The sequence below is a fragment of the Bos mutus genome, chromosome 2 (genome assembly GCF_027580195.1).
Source record: "Bos mutus isolate GX-2022 chromosome 2, NWIPB_WYAK_1.1, whole genome shotgun sequence".
NCBI classification, from domain to species: Eukaryota; Metazoa; Chordata; class Mammalia; order Artiodactyla; family Bovidae; genus Bos; species Bos mutus.
This window is the reverse complement of record NC_091618.1, coordinates 91,498,134-91,520,637: the sequence shown is the minus strand read 5'-3', so window position 1 is coordinate 91,520,637 and position 22,504 is coordinate 91,498,134. Positions and strand designations below refer to the sequence as shown.

The window sequence follows — 22,504 nt, the reverse complement described above, 5'->3', positions numbered from 1 at the left end:
GCACGATGCAGACAGAAAAGGGTCTTGAGAAACGAGGACCCACAAGCCTGTTTCATATGTGTGTTTTTATATGACCAGCCTGAATTTCCATTTGGGTTATACACTATAGTGCTGGATTTCATTTTGCTTGCACCAGATACCCTTTTCCTTTTCAGAGAAGTTGAAATAGTACATTTAAGAAGTGCAAAGTTCAAGTTGCCTCAGTACTATGGTATTGGGTTACACAATGCATGGTGAGAAAAGCAGATAGGCAGACAATTGAATATATAAATGAAATGTAATCCTTTAATCCTGTTTAGCTTCAAGCTGGCTTGTGTTACCAAAAGCTGACCCTGGCTCTTTGAGCTCTGTAATTTTTCTGTACGTGTAAAATGACAATCATCACTCTCTCTGCAAGAGGGAAGCACGTCTCCTCCACAGAGACTTGCAAACCTCCAACATTACAGTAGCCATGGTCGTTCTCGTCTCTCACCCTTTATTTTCCATTGCTGAATGGACTCAGATTTACTCTATTAAACACAGGACCTCTGAAGTGAATGTTAGTACCCAGGATCCTATGACAGTAGTATTGCTATCACACCACCCTATTCGAGTAATTTTATTTAAATTACTTAGAATCACGTGGATTCTCCTAACTGAAGTGCCAGCCCTGAAGGTGCATTGACTAGTACAGAGCCTCTGGATTCTGTACAAGTACAGAAAGTAATTCACAACATGACGTTTGAAAAAGTGACTAATCAATTTCAGATGTTTCCTTCATGAAACAAGGCCACACAGGATCTAGTTTCTCTCAGTCCCAAAGGGACTACTCTTGTTGCAGGAATTTCAGTCACCCAACTTAGATATACCCAGTTAGGGACAGTTCTCTCCCTTCAGTTCAGTTCAGTTCAGTTTAGTCGCTCAGTCGTGTCCGACTCTTTCCGACTGCATGAACCGCAGCACGCCAGGCCTCCCTGTCGATCACCAACTCCCAGAGTTCACCAAACCCATGTCCAGCGAGTCGGTGATGCCATCCAACCATCTCATCCTCTGTCATCCCCTCTCCTCCTGCCCTCAATCTTTCCCAGCATCAGGGTCTTTTCAAATGAGTCAGCTCTTCACATCAGGCGGCCAAAGTTTGAGTTTCAGCTTCAGCATCAGTCCTTCCAGTGAACACCAGGACTGATCTCCTTTAGGATGAACTGGTTGGATCTCCTTGCAGTCCAAGGGACTCTCAAGAGTCTTCTCCAACACCACAGTTCAAAAGCATCAATTCTTCGGTGCTCAGCTTTCTTTACAGTCCAACTCTAACATCCATACCTGACCACTGGAAAAATCATAGTCTTGACTAGACAGACCTTTGTTGGCAAAGTAATGTCTCTGCTTTTTAATATGTTGTCTAGATTGGTCATAACTTTCCTTCCAAAGAATAAGTGTCTTTTAATTTCATGGCTGCAGTCACCAGTGACTAGTGATTTTGGAGCCCTGAAAAATAAAGTCTGCCACTGTTTCCATGTTTCCAATCTATCTGTCATGAAGTGATGGGACTGGATGCCATGATCTTAGTTTTCTGAATGTTAAGCATTAAGCCAACTTTTTCACTCTCCTCTTTCACTTTCATCAAGAGGCTCTTTAGTTCCTCTTCACTTTCTGCCATAAGGGTGGTGTCATCTGCATATCTGAGGATATTGATATTTCTCCCGGCAATCTTGATTCCAGCTTGTGCTTCCTCCAGCCCAGCGTTTCTCATGATGTACTCTGCATAGAAGCTAAATAAGCAGGGTGACAATATACAGCTTTGACGTACTCCTTTTCCTATTTGGAACCAGTCTGTTGTTCCATGTCCAGTTCTAACTGTTGCTTCCTGACCTGCATACAGTTTTCTCAAGAGGCAGGTCAGGTGGTCTGGTATTCCCATCTCTTTCAGAATTTTCCAGTTTATTGTGATCCACACAGTCAAAGGCTTTGGCATAGTCAATAAAGCAGAAATAGATGTTTTTCTGGAACTCTCTTGATTTTTCCATGATCCAGCGGATGTTGGCAATTTGATCTCTGGTTCCTCTGCCTTCACGTATTGCTGAAGCCTGGCTTGGAGAATTTTAAGCATTACTTTACTAGTGTGTGAGATGAGTGCAATTGTGCAGTAGTTTGAGCATTCTTTGGCATTGCCTTTCTTTGGGATTGGAATGAAAACTGACCTTTTCCAGTCCTGTGGCCACTGCTAAGTTTTTCAAATTTGCTGACATAGTGAGTGCAGCACTTTCACAGCATCATCTTTCAGGATTTGAAATAGCTCAATTGAATTCCATCACCTCCACTAGCCGTTTGTAGTGACGCTTTCTAAGGCCCACTTGACTTCACATTCCAGGATGTCTGGCTCTAGGTGAGTGATCACACCATCGTGATTATCTGGGTCATGAAGATCTTTTTTGTACAGTTCTTCTGTGTATTCTTGCCACCTCTTCTTAATATCTTCTGCCTCTGTTAGGTCCCTACCATTTCTGTCCTTTATTGTGCCCATCTTTGCCTGAAATGTTCCCTTAGTATCTCTAATTTTCTTGAAGAGATCTCTAGTCTTTCAGATTCTATTGTTTTCCTCTATTTCTTTGCATTGATCACTGAGGAAGGCTTTCTTATCTCTCCTTGCTATTCTTTGGGACTCTGCATTCAAATGGCTATATCTTTCCTTTTCTCCTTTGCTTTTCGCTTCCCTTCTTTACACAGCTATTTGTAAGGCCTCCGCAGACAGCCATTTTGCTTTTTTTGCATTTCTTTTTCTTGGGGATGGTCTTGATTCCTGTCTCCTGTACAGTGTCCATCCATAGTTCATCAGGCACTCTATCAGATCTAGTCCCTTAAATCTATTTCTGACTTCCAGTGTATAGTCATAAGGGATTTGATTTAGGTCATACCTGAATGGTCTAGTGGTTTTCCCTACTTTCTTCAATTTAAGTCTGAATTTGGCAATAAGGAGTTCATGATCTGAGCCACAGTCCGCTCCCGGTCTTGTTTTTGCTGACTGTATAGAGCTTCTCCATCTCTGGCTGCAAAAAATATAACCAATCTGATTTTAGTGTTGACCATCTCGTGATGTCCACGTGTAGAGTCTTCTCTTGTGTTGTTGGAAGAGGGTGTTTGCTATGACCAGTACATTCTCTTGGCAAAACTCTATTAGCCTTTGCCATGCTTCATTCTGTACTCCAAGGCCAAATTTGCCTGTTACTCCAGGTGTCTCTTGACTCCCTACTTTTACATTCCAGTCCCCTATAATGAAAAGGATATCTTTTTTGGGTGTTAGTTCTAGAAGGTCTTGTAGGTCTTCATAGAACCATTCAACCAGCTTCTTCAGCATTACTGGTCAGGGCATAGACTTGAATTACCGTGATATTGAATGGTTTCCCTTCAGTACTTTGATTTAAAGTATTGGGTTAATATGGACTCAACAAAAACACCAGGTGCCTCTTCTGCAGACAGTAGCACTGATAAATGTTGTTAAAACCTTTGAAGATTAAGAATGGACAGGGTGGGGGGTGGGGGGTGGGAGGGAGTCTCAAGAGGGAAGGGCTGTATATTGTATACCTATGATTGATTCATGTTGATATATTTCAGACACCAACCCAATATTGTAAAGCAATCATCCTCTAATAAAAATAAATAAATTTGAAAAAGAAAAAAGTGAACAGGATGGAGTTCCTTGGCAGTCCAGTTGTTAGGAGTTAGAGTTTTTCCCAGTTGTGGCATTGAATCTAATCCCTTGTCAGGGAACTGGGATCCTGTATCAGTAACCTCAGATACGCAGATGACACTACCCTTATGGCAGAAGCGAAGAAGAACTGAAGAGCCTCTTGATGAAAGTGAAAGAGGAGAGTGAAAAAGTTGGCTTAAAACTCAGCATTCAAAAAACTAACATCATGGCATCTGGTCCCATCACTTCAAGGCAAATAGATGGGGAAACAATGGAAACAGTGAGAGAATTTATTTTCTTGGGCTCCAGAATCACTGCAGACAGTGACTGCAGCCATGAGATTAAAAGACCCTTTCTCCTTAAAAGAAAAGTTATGACCAACCTAGACAGCATATTAAAAAGCAGAGACATTACTTTGCCAACAAAGGTCCATCTAGTCAAAGCTACAGTTTTTCCAGTAGTCATGTTTGGATGTGAGAGTTGGACTGTAAAGAAAGCTGAGCGCCAAAGAATTGATGCTTTTGAACTGTGGTGTTGGAGAAGACTCTTGAGAATCCCTTGGACTGCAAGAAGATCAAACCAGTCAATCCTAAAGGAAATCAGTCCTGAATATTCATTGGAAAGACTGATGCTGAAGCTGATACTCCAATAATTTGGCCACTTGATACAAAGAAGTGACTCATTTGAAAAGACCCTGATGTTGAGAAGGATTGAAGGTGGGAGGAGAAGGGGACGACAGAGGATGAGATGGTTGGATGGCATCACGGACTCAATGGACATGAGTTTGAGCAAGTTCCAGGAGTTGGTGATGAACAGGGAGGCCTGACGTGCTGCAGTCCATGGGGTCACAAAGAGTCGGACACGACTGAGTGGCTGAACTGAACTGAACTGAAGCTGGGCAGCACAGCCAATACATAAATAAATAAAAGCAGAGCCATCTATTTTTTTAAAAAAAAAGAATGAACAGTATGGATGGGTGTGGTGAGGAAAATGTGCTTGGGTTCAGAATGAAAGTCGTAGATCATTAAAAGAGAGGAACTGGAAGGTATCACAGTCACCATATTCTTCACCTTCATGCTTTCCCCACAGGTCAGTGGCAGGAATTATGATGGTCTTTCCCTTTTGGCTCATTAAAGTGGAAACTGTGCCTGAAATTAACTGCTAGAGCCACATGATATTGGTAGGCTTTCCTTTATCCCCCAAAGTACTCCTAAATCTTTCAAAATCCCTTTAACTTAGAGTTTCCTATCACTAGTTGACCAGTGAGTTGAGTACTCAGGAATTCAAAGCTTTAATAATATAAAGAATGCAATTCTGACATGAAAGAAACATTGGCTTGTTATTTTATAATTCAGTCAGTTCAGTTCAGTTCAGTCACTCAGTCGTGTCCGACTCTTTGCGACCCCATGAATCACAGCACGCCAGGCCTCCCTGTCCATCACCAACTCCTGGAGTTCACTGAGACTCACATCCATCGAGTCAGTGATGCTATCCAGCCATCTCATCCTCTGTCGTCCCCTTCTCCTCCTGCCCCCAATCCCTCCCAGCATCAGAGTCTTTTCCAATGAGTCAACTCTTCGCATGAGGTGGCCAAAGTACTGGAGTTTCAGCTTTAGCATCATTCCTTCCAAAGAAATCCCAGGGCTGATCTCCTTCAGAATGGACTGGTTGGATCTCCTTGCAGTCCAAGGGACTCTCAATTAGCATTGCCTATTTGCCATTCAACCATTTCATTTCACTAAATAGTGCTTGCCAGTCGTTTTTTTACATGGTGGCGAATTATAGATCTCTGTGTTCCAGTAATAAAGAGGCAAAACTATGCTCACCCCTATTATTTCTTTTTTCCACTTAGAACTAGGAAAGATGCCCCATGTGAGGTTCTATCTCTGCACAACAAATCAGTGAAAGCAGTGCTATACCCTGGGAGAGTTTATATATATTTAATCCCCTGGCTACTTAGTACTGTACCAATTTAAAAAAAAGTTAGGATTCAACTGAAGCATTCATTTCTAAGTTTTATAAACTTTTTATTTTAAAACATTTAATAACAACTCCTAGATAAAACATGTTGCAGCTGCTGCTGCTAAGTCGCTTCAGTCGTGTCCGACTCTGTGTGACCCCATAGACGGCAGCCCACCAGGCTCCTCCGTCCCTGTGATTCTCCAGGCAAGAACACTGGAGTGGGTTGCCATTTCCTTCTCCAATGCATGAAAGGGAAAAGTGAAAGTGAAGTCGCTCAGTCGTGTCCGACTCTTAGCGACCCCATGGACTGCAGCCTACCAGGCTCCTCTGTCCATGGGATTTTCCAGGCAAGAGTACTGGGGTGGGGTGCCATTGCCTTCTCCATAAAACATGTTAGAAATTTTTGTTTTAATGAGATTCTCCCTCTTTGCTAGAAAGTATGTATTTCACAGTCATAAAGACTTGCCCATTCCCTCTCTATATCCTCCCACCCAGGAGAATGTATTATAAAAGAAAGAAATGGAACCTGTTCCAATCGTCAGTGTAGTAACTGAAAAGTACTCCATCTTTTCTGAACACCAGCATGACCTACCTTCCAATTCTCCCCAGTTTTGCAGATTTGCAGATCTGCACACTCAAAGTACTTCTGGGAGGTACTCAGTCCCAGGCAAACCAGGACGGCTTGCTCTAATTCAGGTTGCTCTAATTCAGATACCTTCCTTGGGCAAGTATGTGATACTCCGTGAATGAAGAACTAGACAAATCTTTACATACTTAAATTTTTTTAAAAAGCTATTGCAGACTTTCTTCATTCCTATTATATTCAGCTTCAATCTTTCTCCCTTTATTTCCTGCCATTTTTGATTTCTGGACCACTGGATAAGCTAGAGGCATGTTTTTCACTCATTATTTCTCAGGCTTCCGTTTTTTCATTTTTCTGAAAGAGGTTATCCAGAAAAGGGACCTCCTCTGCCTGGTTTTCTGGTGATTTGTTTTGACTTTTCTGTTCACTCCTTATTTACTTTGGCAGCCACATTATTTCTGCCCAGCTCAGCTGAAGAAAATATCTCATCACAGAATGTCAGAGGCGCATGCCGTGCCGGTACTTTGAAAACAGTTCAGCGTTACCCCTATCTCCAGCAGTCTCAAGGGCATGGTGTCACCGAGTGGGTAACCCCTCACTGCCTGTAACTGTCCCATTACCCACACCCTCTTCTGATTAGATAGCTCTCTGCATCCATATCCCATACCGGAGGCCTCACATATTACACAGTGAAGAGCTAACTGCACTTGAACCTTTAAACTTATGAAACATTGCCAGAGCTGGTTTGCATAATTCATTCGTCTGCTTTTCTTTGAATTTCTCTTTGTATAATTAAAAAATTTTTTTTCCTGCCTTATCCTCATTTTGTAACACTCTGGTCTAATCAGCTGTGTTATTTCCTAAACAGTTGAAAGGAAAAATTGTCATAGATACCAAGGCTGTGAGATTCCTCTTAGTTGGAAATAAACTGCATATGTCAGTATTCATTCAAAAGCTGAAATTTGCTTTGCTCTGTGCTTTTGAAAGCCTAAAAGCAATTTCAAATCATCTTCCATCGTATAGCTGTCTTTTTAGCAGTGCAAAAGCTTAGTTTCCTAGAAATGAGTGAGACTTTAGCAAACAGCCATGTGCTGATGCATACAAATTCTATCCATTGGCAAAGGAAAGCACTTTATTAAACTACTTGTAATTAAGTGTATGTTTAATTCTGTCTGCAGCCATGACAATGTATTAATAACGTGTGGAATAGCCAGGAAGATAGAAATCTCATTCAAATAATGCTTTGCAATGGGTGCTCCTTACCACATTTTGCCCTCTCTGGGCTTTGCAGTCCTGGCTGTGATAATTAGAACCCCTAATCCAAGTGTCTCTGGATGGTTCATTAACTTGAGACTTTATGAAAACAAGAAAATGACTTGTTGAGACTGCTGCTGCTGCTGCTAAGTCGCTTCAGTCGTGTCTGACTCTGTGTGATCCCATAGACGGCAGCCCACCAGGCTCCCTCGTGCCTGGGATTCTCCAGGCAAGAACACTGGAGTGGATTGCCATTTCCTTCTCTGATGCATGAAAGTGAAAAGTGAAAGTGAAGTCGCTCAGTCGTGTTCGACTCTTAGCGACCCCATGGACTGCAGCCTACCAGGCTCCTCTGTCCATGGGATTTTCCAGGCAAGAGTTACTGAGACTACCCTTTGATTTTTGGAGGTTTTTTGTTTGTTTTTGTTTTGCTTTGTACATTTTTTATTTTAATTTTTTTTGTATTTTTAAAGCTTTTTATTTTATATTGGAGTATAGCCAATTAACAATGTTGTGATAATTTCAAACAGACAGAAAAGTGACTTGGCCATAGGTATATATGTATCCATTCTCCCCCAAACTTCCCTCCCATCTAGACTGCCACATAACATTGAGCACAGTTCCCTGTGCTATATAGTAGGACCTTGGTGGTTATTTATTTTAAATATAGCAGTGTGTACATGAGACTACACGTTGTTGAGATCCCATATTATAGAATGAGATTTATGTAATTGAATTATACAGTGAACATAAATAACACTATATAAATAGCAGACTCCAGATGAAATACAGTCTGGAATTTGTGGCCAATTTTAGCCTGGAGTGGCTGACAGAATGGTCCTTTGTGCCGGCCAGTTTCCTCTTTTCTTCTTCCTGTCTCGTCTAAGTGTGTGCACGCCCTCTGCGATGGGGCTGATCTTGTTCCATTCAAGTTAGCATTGCAAGGCCATCAAAGAATGCAATGTGTATATCGGAGCATTAGGGACATTTCTCAGAGTCTACATTTGTAACCATTGATGGTTTAGGTTAATGAGGGGAGGGAGCTTTTGATTTCAAGAGACAGATACCCTCTTGATTTGCGATAGTGGGAAGAGGATTAATTACAAGGATATATGTTGACCGACACTGTGGACCTGGCTGTTTTCTCATTCTCTCATGGACTGTGTGGTCTCTTCCACTATGTCTTTTGCTCCTCTTTGTTTTATTCTCTTTTCTCTACAGATAGAATTCTTTGACTTACTCATAATTTCCCCTCCCTCATAAATTTGACTTTCACATATCTCTCTGCACCTCCTTCTATATCCATAACTTTAAGCTGCAGTTCTGAACATTCAGTGGCTTAGTCTCTGTTGTTCTGAATTAAAGTCCCAGTGTGGCATAGACTATTATGGATTTTAATACCTGTCTCTTACCCAGAGTGAATGCTTCTTGAGCATAGGGGTGAAGTATGTTTTCTTTGCCACAGTATACTCACAATGCCTAGCACAGAATAGGTATCAAGTAAATATTTTATGAATGAATAAAATATGCAAAAACCCATCTGAAATCCACTAATAAGCATTCTTGTGGGGGAAAGCTTTCTACATGACTTTCAGCTGGCTGTCTTCTCAAACACCAGTTGGCTTAGACTGAAGTCACCTTATTCTTTCCTAGTTGCTAAATACTTCTCACTGCCTTGCAAATTAGGGTCAAAATGTTCAGTAAAGATTGATGTGATGAAAACATTCAAAGAGTAAATGTTGGGAGAGAGATTGTTTCCATGGTGACTTCTGCTTCAGGGAGCCCTCACATTGATGAGAGTGAGTCAGCTGACCCCCCACCAACCCAGAGCCATCCAGTGGCTGTAAACTGACCATCCACCTGCACATCCAGTGCTGGTGGCAGTAACCCTGATTTAATCCAGTCCTGGAAGCTCCGGGTGGCAGTAACCCTGATTTAATCCAGTCCTGGAAGCTCCTTCTTTGGCTAAAACGAGCTTGTAAAAGCAAGTTGGGGCAGTGGAAGTGGTGCAGCAGGCAAGGTATGGATTCAGCTGCAGAAAGTCAAGGGTGTACTCTCACTTACCTGTGTAATGGCTTTTATCTTTATGAGGCTGACCCTTCAGAGGATCGGTGTCCCGGTTATATTCTCTCTGTGTTCCCAACCACACTGCAGTGACAGAAGGGCCACTCTACTCCTGTGGGGCAGAAGAACAACTTCCAGATTATAGAACAGGCATTGGACCACGTCCTTAGTGACAGAAACATGGACACCAGCCACGTCTTGTGTGACCCCTCCCCGACTCCCTAACCACCACCACTGCAATCAGTTATTCCTTGCTCTTATTCCTGTTTAACTATTTCACACAATGATCCTCTTGTAGCAGAAAGACTATGCTGTGGTTTTCTATTATTAATCCTTTACCTTTTGTGTTGTTTTATCATGAGAGAGATTACACCATTTTACAAACATCCTAAAAATTCCCAAGTAGGGACTTCCCTGGTGGACTAGTACTTAAGAATCTGCCTTGCAGTGCAGGGGATGTGAGTTCGATCCCTGGTTGGGCAACTAAGATCCCACATGTTACGGAGCAATTAAGGCAGCATGTGGCAACTAGTGAGCCCACGCACCACAACTAGAGTTTGTGCACTCAAAAAAAGATCCCTCAGGCCACAACTAGGACCCAGTGCAGCCAAAAAGTAAATAAATGTTAAAAAATAAAATTACCCAAGTAAATGTTATTTCCTCCAACATAGTTAATTTGCGAGATGAAATGTTTATTCCTGTGATACATTTGTTACTGAAACATTTTTAGAACTCCTCTTTCAGTGCCATTAACTTGCTTCTCTCATATTCTGAAGTAAGTAAATATTCAGTAAGTATCTATAGGAATATATGGATAAAGATGTAAACACATATGTGTTTTCACTATATTCTACTCAGAACTCTTCTTTATGTACCTCATCTTTTTTCCCCCCTAAATAATGAAAGATCCAGATATCTAATGAGCATTCCCATTTTTATGTCATTGTCCAAATTTGTACATGGTCAACTGTGCCATTCTTCACTTGACTTTAACTTTCGGAACTGCTGATATATCCCCTCAAATTTGATATTTGCTGTTGGACGTTAGAAACAATATTATCTGCATGAAGTAGAATTTCAGGTTTCATGGCCTAACATTTGAAGTATAAATAAAATGGATTTTCTTTTTATCTGCAGGAAATGTTCGATGTTATACTAGATGAGAATCAGCTGGAGGACGCGTGTGAACACCTGGGAGAGTACCTTGAGGCCTACTGGCGAGCCACCCACACAACCAGTAGCACCCCCATGACCCCCCTGCTTGGAAGGAACCTGGGCTCAACAGCACTCTCGCCATATCCCACAGCAATCTCTGGGTTACAGGTAGCGTCACTTCTGCTTTTACAACCTAACATTTAAGCTTCTATAGGAAACTCGATTGAGATGGAGACTGGGATTGTCCTGACTCTGAAGAGAGAACCCTGTACGTTACTATATCAAAAAGTCTAAAGCAGTGACCACTCATATAGACTATTTTACATTTTACACACTCAAATCCCTTTGGTTCATATACTCGCTATAAAGTATTAGCAAAAAACTTCTTCAGATTCGTATCTTTGGGCTGCATTGATTCTAACAGATGTTTTATACTTTTACATATACTATTTTACAGTACACTCAGAAAGCATTGGGCTTCCCTGGTGGCTCAGCTGGTAAAGAATCAGCCTGCAGTGCAGGAGACCTAGGTTCGATCCCTGCGTTGGGAAGATCCCCTGGAGGAGGACATAGCAGCCCACTCCGGTATTCTTGCCTGGAGTATTGCCATGGACAGAGGAGCATGGTGGGCTGCAGTCCATGGGGTTGCAAAGAGTCAGACATGACTGAGTGACTAAGCACACCCAACACACACAGAATGCATTACCTAGTCATGATCTATCCTAGACAGAGTTATCCAGAGAATGGCCTTTTCCTTAGAACTTTGTACTCTGTTCATTTATAATGACTTTTACTTAAATTCATCCCTCCTCTGCTTACACTGGTGGTCCAGTGGTTAAGACTCTGCACTTCCAATGCAAGGGGCAAGGGTTCAATTCCTGGTTCAGGAACTAAGATCCCACAGGTGCTAGTGTTGGCCAAAAATGAACTCACCTTTCCTATGTCTAAACCCTGCTAAGAAACTTACTACCTACTAGTCAGGGGTCCATTCATTACTTCTCCACATCACTTCTTCAGGATTAGACAGTAGTGGCACTGTCAGGCACAGGACCAGCTAAGTGAGGAGGGATAGACGGACATTATGACCAATCTTACCTAACCCCGCCCCACAGGCTGCAGGGCCTGTCTGTGCGCAAACAGAATGCACAGAGTAGAATCATCTCGGTTGGAAATAGTGACAGATCTCTGAGTTTTCTTAGGGGTTAGCAAGGCCCACCTTGGCCATCACCTATGGCCTTTAGGGGAGTGGAGGATGAATGCAGGATCAGGAGGCTCGCTCTCTTGCTGTTCAGGTGCTGTGCTCAGGGCCAGACGTGGGGACCCAGAGGCATTACAATATGAAGTGAATCTGATATGAATATGAATGAATGATATATCATATGAATCTATATGATACCAAGCAGCTGCGGGAATGTGGCCAGACCCCCAGCTGACTGAGGAATGGTTGTCAATCAAGCTGTCTTGCATCATGACTAGTGTTGTATTAATAGGTTATAATAGTCATAATGTAGATCATGTAGAGTTAACTCTAAGATAAATAGCACTCTCTGAAATGTTATTACAACTCTATTACTCTTTTACAAAGCTACATCTTTGTAAGAAAAACAAAAAAAACTACCACATAAATAAATAGCTTTTGTGGCTAGAAATGAACTTGGGAAACATCCTATTATAATATGCAGTGTGTATGTGGGCACTGGACTCTTTCTTTCCTTGTTTTACTGCCTGCATGCTGATCTGACTGTGTCACTTCCACTGACCAGTTAGAGTTGGCTCTGAGCTGTACATTGTGGGAGGAGAAATGGAAAAATGAAGCACTGTGATTCCACCTACACAAGTTGGTAGAGATGAAATGTACTTTGTTTATGAATATAACACTCCTGACTTAGCACCTCTCAGACATCTACCTGAAGTGGTTCCCCCAGTTTCACTTGAGTTAACATGGTGCCCTTGGTCCTGGGGCCAAGTTCTCCTAGTAACCATGGGCACTTAATTGTTAGACCCTAGTTGGGGCTAGAGGCAGAGGCTGTGACTGTTGAATGAGTTTCCTGCTGAAGGTGAGTATCCTTTAGAGAAAATATATCTTGGTCTTTGGTTTCATCAGTATCCTGTTTCTTAACTGAGGCAACCTACTTAAGCAGGTAAGCACAGCTAAGGATACATGTTTTCCTGAGATTTGAAGAAAAATGTTAATAGCATTTACTGAGCACTTAAATAAGTCACTGAAGATATTAATTTCATGTTATCAGAGAAATTTAGTTTATATTCTGAGGATTATTTTTCCAGGACATTTCAGTTGGAGGAAGCAAGAATTGTAAATATATCAGTTAGCTGGCTTCATAATTACTGTACACTTCTTTGAAGAGAATGTTACTGAGTCTTGCATTTATGTAGGATGTAGAAACAAATATTTTATGGGCAGTACAAATCATAATTTTACTAACATTTTTAAAAGTATAAGGAACATTCAACTAGATAAAGATGAAGTGTGTGACTTTAGGAGAAAGCTTTTATCAGTTCAAGAGAGGAAGAAGAAATAGCAGACACTGTTCTGAACTTTAACTTATTTTCCAATAGTAAAATAATCCTCATTTTTGCAATAGAAGTTGAATTATTAGGCTCTCCTAAATATACTAAGTTCCATTCAGCAGCTAACTTTCACTTTTATATTTTTCATAGGAAGCATAAGTATGCAGTGTTATGTAATTAAAATTCACAAACTACCAGCACTTTAAGCCTCTTCACATGTTGTGTCCCAAATACATAAGACCAGATACTTTGAGCAGACCGTTTGTACATCAGAATGTTTTATTAAGTCAAATATTTAGCATCTTATTGTACAGACCCTTCTGTTGTACATGCATTTGCATGTTCTCTGTGAACGAAGCGGATGTGATTTAACCAGTGAACCATCTGATATTTTTAGAGTCAGCGTCTGAGGCACAGCAACCACTCCACAGAGAACTCTCCAGTTGAAAGACGAAGTCTAATGACCTCTGATGAAAATTATCACAATGAAAGGGCTCGGAAGAGCAGGAACCGCTTGTCTTCCAGTTCCCAGCATAGCCGAGATCATTACCCTCTGGTGGAAGAAGATTATCCTGACTCATACCAGGACACTTACAAACCTCATAGGAACCGAGGATCTCCTGGGGGATATAGCCATGATTCTCGACATAGGCTTTGAGTCTGCAGAAACAAACAAAAAGTTCATCTGTTGACGATTTGCCATAGCACTGCTAGGATACAACCGGTCATCTTAACGTGGCAAGTACAGCACAGTACTGACTGTGCTTATGGGCTGCTGTCATTGATGCTAAGAAGGGGCAAAAAAAAAATGTACATTATGCCCTTAAGTCTAGATGGATCTTAGATGCCCAATCATACAGATATTTTTAAGTGCAACATTTACATAGCAGTACCTTTTGTTTTCTTCATTAGATTTAGACACATCAATTTGTAATTTAGGGTACTTATCAAGGCACATATAAAATAATTTCCCATGCCGGAAATTCCAAATGACCAGTTCCAGTTGGAACCAATTTATAAACCAATTCCTGTTGGAATTTGGGTGAATCGACTAGAAAGTCTACTTGAGCATGTTGTAATCAATTTAAAAATCTGAAAAAAAAGACACGAATTAATAAGAAAATCAAAATACCAATAGAAGTCAAAACCAGCTGTTGTATTTATTTGCTGGAAGCTAAATTTACACTTAAAGTTGGAATGTATGAACATTTTAATATACATTAACATTGCCAGAATGGCTTTTCTAACTTACCAAATGTATTGATAGTGCCAAAAAAAATCTCAAATCAATGCAGAAATTCTTTAGTCTCTTCAGATTTTAATATTTTTATTTCTTTTCTGGCACAGCTGTTGTATTCAAAGTATTTTGCTTTTTTGTTTCGTCACAACTGTTACCATGTTTGAAGTTGGCAAAGAAATTCATTTCTTTAGCAGTGAGAGAGGATAGTAAAGAGAAGCCCAATCATAGTTGGTTATGCAAGATGAAAATGGGGTGTTGTTTCCCCTTTCATCAATCTGAGCACAACTACATCTATCCAGGAATCGGAAGTCAGACTCTAAGGATAACACAGATCCTCCTGAGTGCAAGGCTAAACATCTCCAGTTGAGATTTCATCTGCCCCACTTACCACAAATATGTTTGTGCTTCCCACCAGCACAATTGAATATCTTTCCATTGCTTCACTCAGTCTCTGCCTTTGAGTGTCTGAATGTGCTAGCCCTTCACCAAATTCTTTATAATCATGCTATGGGTTTTTTGTTTTACATGAACACATTGAATTTTGATATTGAAAGCTGTGTTTATACAAAATGATTAATTGAAAAACTGTGGAAACGAATTTAAAAGCTTGCAGTAAAAAAAATAAACTTGTAGATTCAGAATAGATTTGTTCACTAAAATTATATCATTTTTATTGAAGAGAATTATAAAGAATTTGAAGATTGAACTGCCTTATTTCTAATGAACACTCTTCTTTACCTATTAAGTCTTCACAGTTTTTCCAGTGAATATAAGTATGGAATCAGTGATCTTATGTCTTATATGATCAAAGAAGCCTTAGATTCACTCTGATCCAAGAAACTATTGAAATTGACTCTTTTATACAATACACAAAAGTCTTTAGGAAAAGACTTTTGTTTCTAAGAGTCTGTTTTTCTAAAGCCCCCATAGGATCAGGCATAAAAATCCTTTTCTACTGCTACGTCATAAAGCCTATTTTTTGGGAAAACAATGATAATTCATTTTCTGTTATCTTATTTCCCCCCATCCAAGCCTTTCAGTGTTTATGCTCTCAAAACATGCACCAGTTGAATAATTTTCTTGACCATGAAAATAGGTTCCCTACTCTTGATTAGTTATATCTTGAACCTCATTATTGACCCCCCGCAATGCCCTCTCCTTCTGTTGTTCACTGTGCATACCCCATTATGAACCTGTTTAGCTGATAATGAGGATATCCATAGTTACGTGAGTTATTGAAATATTTGATAGAATTAAAAAACTGTGGGCTCAGTGAATTCTTGAAGTGAATATGTGATACTGCCTTGTGAGGTTCTTTTGTCATCTAGTGAAGCTTACAAAACTTTCAGTTAAGACTTTTAAAAGAGTTCTATCCACTAGGCACTTTAATAAACATACAACCTACCATTACTGAATACTTTGTTAGAGCACAGAAGAGCATTTTCCAGCAAACAAATATATTTATTACATGTACAGCACATATTTGCATGAAAAAGAAGACATTAGCCAAAACATTTTTCTATATGCTTTCCTGGTTTCTTGTTTGTGTGCATAAAAGTATTTAATTGCAAGGAGTGCACCAAGGTGTTTAAAATTAGACTAGACAGCTGTTCAGCTTTTTCTGTAGTAGCAGTAGCAATCTGGTCATTTAACTACTTTAAGATATTTACATTTTACAGCAGGTAGCTGTTACAGCATTTACATATATTTCCTAGTCAACAAGATTACCGTATTCTTTCAACTTTTAAAAATCTCTTATTTTTGAAGACCTCTCAATGCCTAGTTTCTGTGTCTTCCATGTTATGCTGATAAAAAGAGAGGTCTGTTCAATGTCTGTGCACAAGACCAGTCTTTCCTTTACCATCTAGCATCCACACCTGTTTTGCTTTGTGTTCTTATTCAAAAGATAACAGCCTTGGAAAGGGTATAATGTATATTTTCTTGATGGATATACTTAAATTTTTACTTGGATTTGACACATTCTTTCCCCTTCCTTTTCTAATAAGTTGTCTTTTCCAAATGAATAAGGGATATGCATTTTCCTTTTTTTTTTTCTTAAGGCTTAGAGTTTATTGTGTAACTGATACTAAAATACAGATACATACTAAATGAAAAGTTTTATTTTAGCCAAGCACATCAAGCACCTTTGAAAAATACATTTTCCACAAATACTTTGTTTTTAATGGGTTTCATTTAACAATAGCAAATGATAAGGAGGGGAAACAAGTCTTAAAACATTTTGAGGCTGTATTAACTTGTAGTATAAACCACATATTCTGTACTTTCAGCATATATAATTTCAGAATATGTAAGTCATATTCTGTAATTTCAGTCAGCGAACATGTAACAATGCAGACTCGTGTGACCGTGTGGAAATGTAGTCTTGGGAAAAAAGGAATGCAATTTGTCAATCCTGATGTTAATTCTCAAGGCTGTAATGTGACTCCAGTGTTATTATCAGCAATGTTTACTCCAATATTTAAAGCAGCACTTAGATATGTTTTTAAATGACTGATAATTCTCTCTTATCTTTATACAGTTCTATTGGAAAGAAAATTGACATTCACAATTCAGACCAATAGTCTTTCCTAATAAGAGAGTCTTAATTATGTGACAATATGTCATTGCACTCAGTTCTTAATGAAATGAATTTTTTAAATATAAAACAAATTCTGAGAAAATTATATGTTCCCTTTGAATAATTTGTTAATTACTTTAATTATTATTGTTGTTGTTTGCAAAGTGTATTTTTGGAATGTTAACCTCTTTTCATACCTGCATACTTGAACTTGTCTTTTGTGTGAGGGCCTTAAAATTCATAATAGGAACCTAGGGCAGTGAAAGGGAGGGAGAGAAGGAATCAATGCCAAAAGATGGTTTGCAAATTTAAACTCCTTGAATGAACATATCATAACATGTTGCTGAGGCCCAGGATGTCTGTTAAGAATGTTTCTAGGCAACCTTAATTTGCATGCCAGTGTATTTTCTTAATTACACAATTTTATTTTGGTATTGGGTAAAAAATAAAAATAACATAATGCCACTATAGAAGCTCAGCTGGTAAAGAATCCACCTGCAATGCAGGAGACCCCGGTTCAATCCCTGGGTTGGGAAGATCTGCTGGAGAAGGGATAGGCTACCCACTCCAATATTCTTGGGCTTCCCTGGTGGCTCAGCTAGTAGAGAACCCGCCTGCAATGTGAGGGACCTGGGTTCTATCCCTGGGTTGGGAAGATCCCCTGGAGAAGGGAATGGGCACCCACTCCAGTATTCTGGGCTGGAGAATTCCATGAACTATACAGTCCATGGGTTACAAAGAGTCAGACATGACTGAGCAACTTTCACTTCACTATAGAAATTGCCCTATATATTGATATTGATATACTACCTCTTCTCTAGAGAAGACAAGCTGTCTTTAAAGAGAAAAACACTTTTCAATAAGTAGTGAATTTATTACTCTTACTGCTAACCCTTGCTGCAAAGCTAAATGAATAAATTGTTAAAATATACTTTCCCTTTGGATTTTAAATTGTTGCCAAAATGCTCTTCACCCTTTCATTTCTTCCATGTTAGTGAAATTTTCTTTGTATCGGTTCACAGTTTATCAAGAGGCAAGGTAAACATTCAGTAAGTCAGTAATCATAGGAAATAAGACAGACTGCAAGGAAATTGCTTTTTTATGCAATTTGTTATATCATCAAACTCTAAAAGCAGATTCAGAGACCTGATGTTTAAGTGCAGCTGGTTTGCAAATTCAAATTTTGTTGATCCTTGACTTTTCCTGCATACTCTTGGCCATCTTGGAAGCCCAGGCCATTGGAACAAATTCATATGAATGTTTCAAATAAATGGGAATGTACCCCTATTTCTTTTATATTTTTGCCTATATTTCTGTCTTTCATAACACTGTTGCATGTTCTTTTCTTTATGAATTATATAAAACTCATTCTTTGAATAACTATGAATGAAAACATGATAGAAAATTATATAATTAAATTTGTTTCTTCAATTCCTTATACCTTTAAATATTGTTAATGCCATAATTGTTAAGTTACTTACTAAAGCTATGTCTATAGGACAGAGCACAGAAAAGTCCTCTTCTTTTAAATTATAATCACAACCAAACCACTCAATATTATAGTTGTCAAACACCAAGGATAACTCTTTTGTTGCAGTCAAGTTAGTCAAATAGTAATCGGTTTATATGGACAAACAGCTACAGCATTCAAAAATTACTTTTTAAATGTTTATCCATTTGTTAAAATAAAGTTGCTCAAGTGAAACTCATCCTCATATAGCAACTCTTTCTCTCTGCTTGTGGATGGTTTCATACCAAATGCTTCATGTAATTAAGGGATGATATGAAAGGACTAGATAATATTTCATTGGATAATCTTGACTAAGGGCTGTAACTCCCACTTACCATGAAAACATATAAATAAGAGTGAATAGTCATGAGTTTGGGGGAGTCATAGTTACATATGAAATTTTCCTTTGTTTCTTTTGATGTATTTAAAATGTTTGTAGAAAGATGGTAGAAAATGTTACTAATGTATTTAGAGTGTCTGGGGAATACACTGATGCTTCCTCTTTGAATTACAGCGTAAAAGTGAAGACTATCTAGGAACTAAAAGTGGCTGGCCTCTAGCTTTTCAATACTTTGTAAGTGTTCTTGGTTATGTTCTGAACACTTAAATTTCTCAACAAATGGCTCTGTGTATATGTAGGGGCCACTCTTGCTCCGCTTGCATGCCACTTTCACACATCTTTAACTGAAATCAGTGTGAATTCTGTATGTATAAGGGATGTATTTAAAGATGCAGGATCATTAATGCTATATTGTTGCATACTCTTTTTCATATGCCTTACAATATTTTCTGGGACATTATTAAAATGAAAGCATTTTATTGCCAAAATAAATCTATGTTGTTATTTCTAATCTGCATTAGCAGTAGAAAAATAATGTAGCAAAAACATATATTGTACAGTACAAAATTATAAAAGATATATATTTTGCCAATAATATAAAAATAGGTTGAGGAGAAAGAAGCACATTTGTTATAGCACAAACTTATAACAAAATCCACTGTTAAATTTGGCAGTTGTATTTTTTAAAAGTATATAGATTTAGTTCTAAGTTTTATCAGATTTATTTCATCTACCATCTTTTTAACTTGCTGCTTGATACTTTTCCAGCAATTTACTTCAGAGCCTTGCAATCTGTGGATGTAATTTATTTTACTTTATTCCCTTCTATAAAACTCATTAAATTTTATTTTGTGATGACTCATACTATATTTACTGTTCTTATTTCTTCTCCTTCAATAACCACTACAAAAGGTAACATCCAGTGAGCTCACAGGGCTCCTCTGAATTGTGGACATGTTTGAAATGTTTTCTATTTTTCACAGCCTATAGTCAAAATGATAAAAAGATGTCCCAATAAGTATTTAGGGATTCTTCAATTTGTTTTATACGGAATACTATTTTGAAACATAAGTAAAAGCCATTAGCAGTTTTTTTGAACGGTTAGTGGGAGGGAAAAACAGATAAACTTATTAATACTAAAACTAAACATGGCAAACTGGTGTAAAAAGATTTCCCTACTATTCTGAGAGCTGTTGACATCCCAAGCTATTGCTGTATTTCCAGCTACAGAGTGGAAAAACAAACAAAAAATAATAACAACAAAAAAATACCTTTATCCAGTATTTTTCCTTTCTTTAAATTTTAATTATTTATTTTGATAATTTACCCCCTTTTATTTCCTTATATAGGTAAATGTGTAGCATTCTACAAGGCATGCTGGGTAAAATATACTATGCAAATGTGTACAGTGCTGCATGTTTTGTTCTCCCTCTGCTTTAGTGGCTTTAAAGGAAAAAAAAATGTGTTGTTATTTTTGTGAACCAAAACATTTAACAAAGAAAATGCAGAGTGCATGCATATAGTATTCTAATTTCTATGGATTTGTTTTATGGAATTTAAATGTGTACAAACCAACTGCATTAATTTTTTTTCTTTTATACAATAAATGAAAAAAAAAAAAACCACTGAAACCAGCGTTATACCTCTCCTTTATATTATTCTGGAGATATACTAAAGATATACTGGAAATCAGTAGGTATATTCCTCTATCTCTTAAACAAAAAAAAGTCTAAACATTTAGCCTCAAAACACAGAGTCAATTAAATGATTGTTACCTGAATACTCTGCTAGGTATTATGAAGTACTTCACAAAAGAAGTACTATTAATATATTGGGAAAGAGCTTGTAGTTAAATACATACACATACTCATACAAATGCATAACGGTGTGTGAAATAGAATATGTTACAATATATGTATGAAATAGGATTGAATATAGAAAAACAAACAATAAACTGTATTGTTCACAAGAAACCTCTATATTATTATTTTAACAATTATCAGAAGTTTCCAAAGGTATTTTGCACTAGTAAGAATTCCATGGATGGCATGTAGCTTATGACATGACGTTTCACAAGCTCAGTGTCAAGTGTCTATGCTATGACTTGATCACACTTTTCTCTCAGTGTACAATAAGTTCAAAAGAAATGTGTTCTATGTTGATTATTAACACCGTATTGGGATTATACAGTAATTTATTACAGCCAAATTATTCACAAGCATTATCACATTTGCTTCATCTGCCCTCCATCCCCATGGAAAATAGGCAGAGCATAGGTTATTAGACACAACTAAAATGAATAAATCAAAGCTCATTGTAACCTTTCTCTCTGAAGTACTTTTATCTAAAAAATATATTAGATGCTTTTAAGCTGGGAGGCATCTGAAGCATACATAACCATGCCTGGAATACAATAAATATTGACTGAATTAATGGTACCTCAGTTATTGGAGATGTACTAAATAAGGCTGCCCCAACTGTCAAGGCATTTCCACCAACAAACTTCAAGTTCCAACTGGAAGAATCGCAGCTCACTGCAATCATTCCATCAGCCTGGCCCTATGCCTGAAGCCAATCAGTACATCTCCACTAATGAGATACTTGTAGAGGGAAGCATCTTGCTTGTCCTGTCATACAACATACAGATTAACATACTGGTTAGACTGTGGCCTCTAACCCTGGCTGCCTCAAAGCCTAGATCCAGCAGTAACAAGCTATGGTTTTGGAGCAATCACTTAACTTCCCTGGGCCTGTATACTGTTTTGGTAGAGCAATTTTTCTTTTGGTTATGGGTCATATTTTCATGTTTCTTTGAATGTCCAGTAATTTTTTATTGGATTCAAGGTATTGTAAATTTTCCACTGTGAATGACTTGATCTTGTCATCTTGATCTGTGAAGAATGTTGGACTTGGCTTTGATAGACAACTGTGAATTAGTTTGAGCCTTTCAAGTTTTATTTTTAAGCTCCTTTAAAACTGGTCTAGGGTTTTCCTTGTAGCTCAGTTGGTAAAGAATCTCCCTGCAGTGCAGGAGAACTGGGTTCGATCTCTGGGTTGGGAAGATCCCCTGGAGAAGGAAATGGCAACCCACTCCAGTATCCTTATCTGGAAAATATCCTGGACAGAGAAGCCTGGTGGGCTGCAGTCCGTGGGGTCGCAAAGAGTTGGCCACAACTAGCGACTAACTCACAAACACAGAGTAAGACTTATCTTTAGGCTAATTTAGCTCCTCTTTAAGGCCTCTGGGGTATCTACTGAATGTCCTATATATTCCGTGTCTTCTCCTCACACCGGCTGAAGAGAACTCACACTGGCCCTTTGTTATCTCTGGAGATTACTTGTTTTGCAGCTCCTCAGTGCTTTCTTTTTCCTCAAGTCATTATTGACTAGCCTCGTACTGGTTTTACATTACACACATACAGACTAATATGCAGCCAAAGGCTCAAAAGCTCAACCTATGTAGATTTCTGAAGATTTTCTCTGGATAGCTTCTTCCTTTCAATCACTCTGCTTCACAGATTGTAGTAGCCTTGATCTCTCTCTGTTTCCATCTCAAGGAGATTGCCAGACTCTATCTGAGTTTCCACTCCCACTGTAGCTAGCTAGAATTGCCTCCAGGCAGAAA

General features: G+C 38.7%; 1 protein-coding gene across 1 annotated transcript in view; it reads left to right on the top strand.

The window, feature by feature from the left end:
* The window catches only part of CACNB4 (calcium voltage-gated channel auxiliary subunit beta 4), an 83,103-nt gene extending 62,654 nt beyond the window's left edge, over window positions 1–20,449 (top strand). The window contains exons 12-13 of the mRNA XM_070360674.1: window positions 10,665–10,850; window positions 13,609–20,449. Coding sequence (XP_070216775.1) covers window positions 10,665–10,850; window positions 13,609–13,869 — 447 coding nt within the window. The 3' untranslated portion in view covers window positions 13,870–20,449. The remainder of the gene's footprint in view (window positions 1–10,664; window positions 10,851–13,608) is intronic.
* The last annotated feature ends 2,055 nt before the right edge of the window (window positions 20,450–22,504 follow it).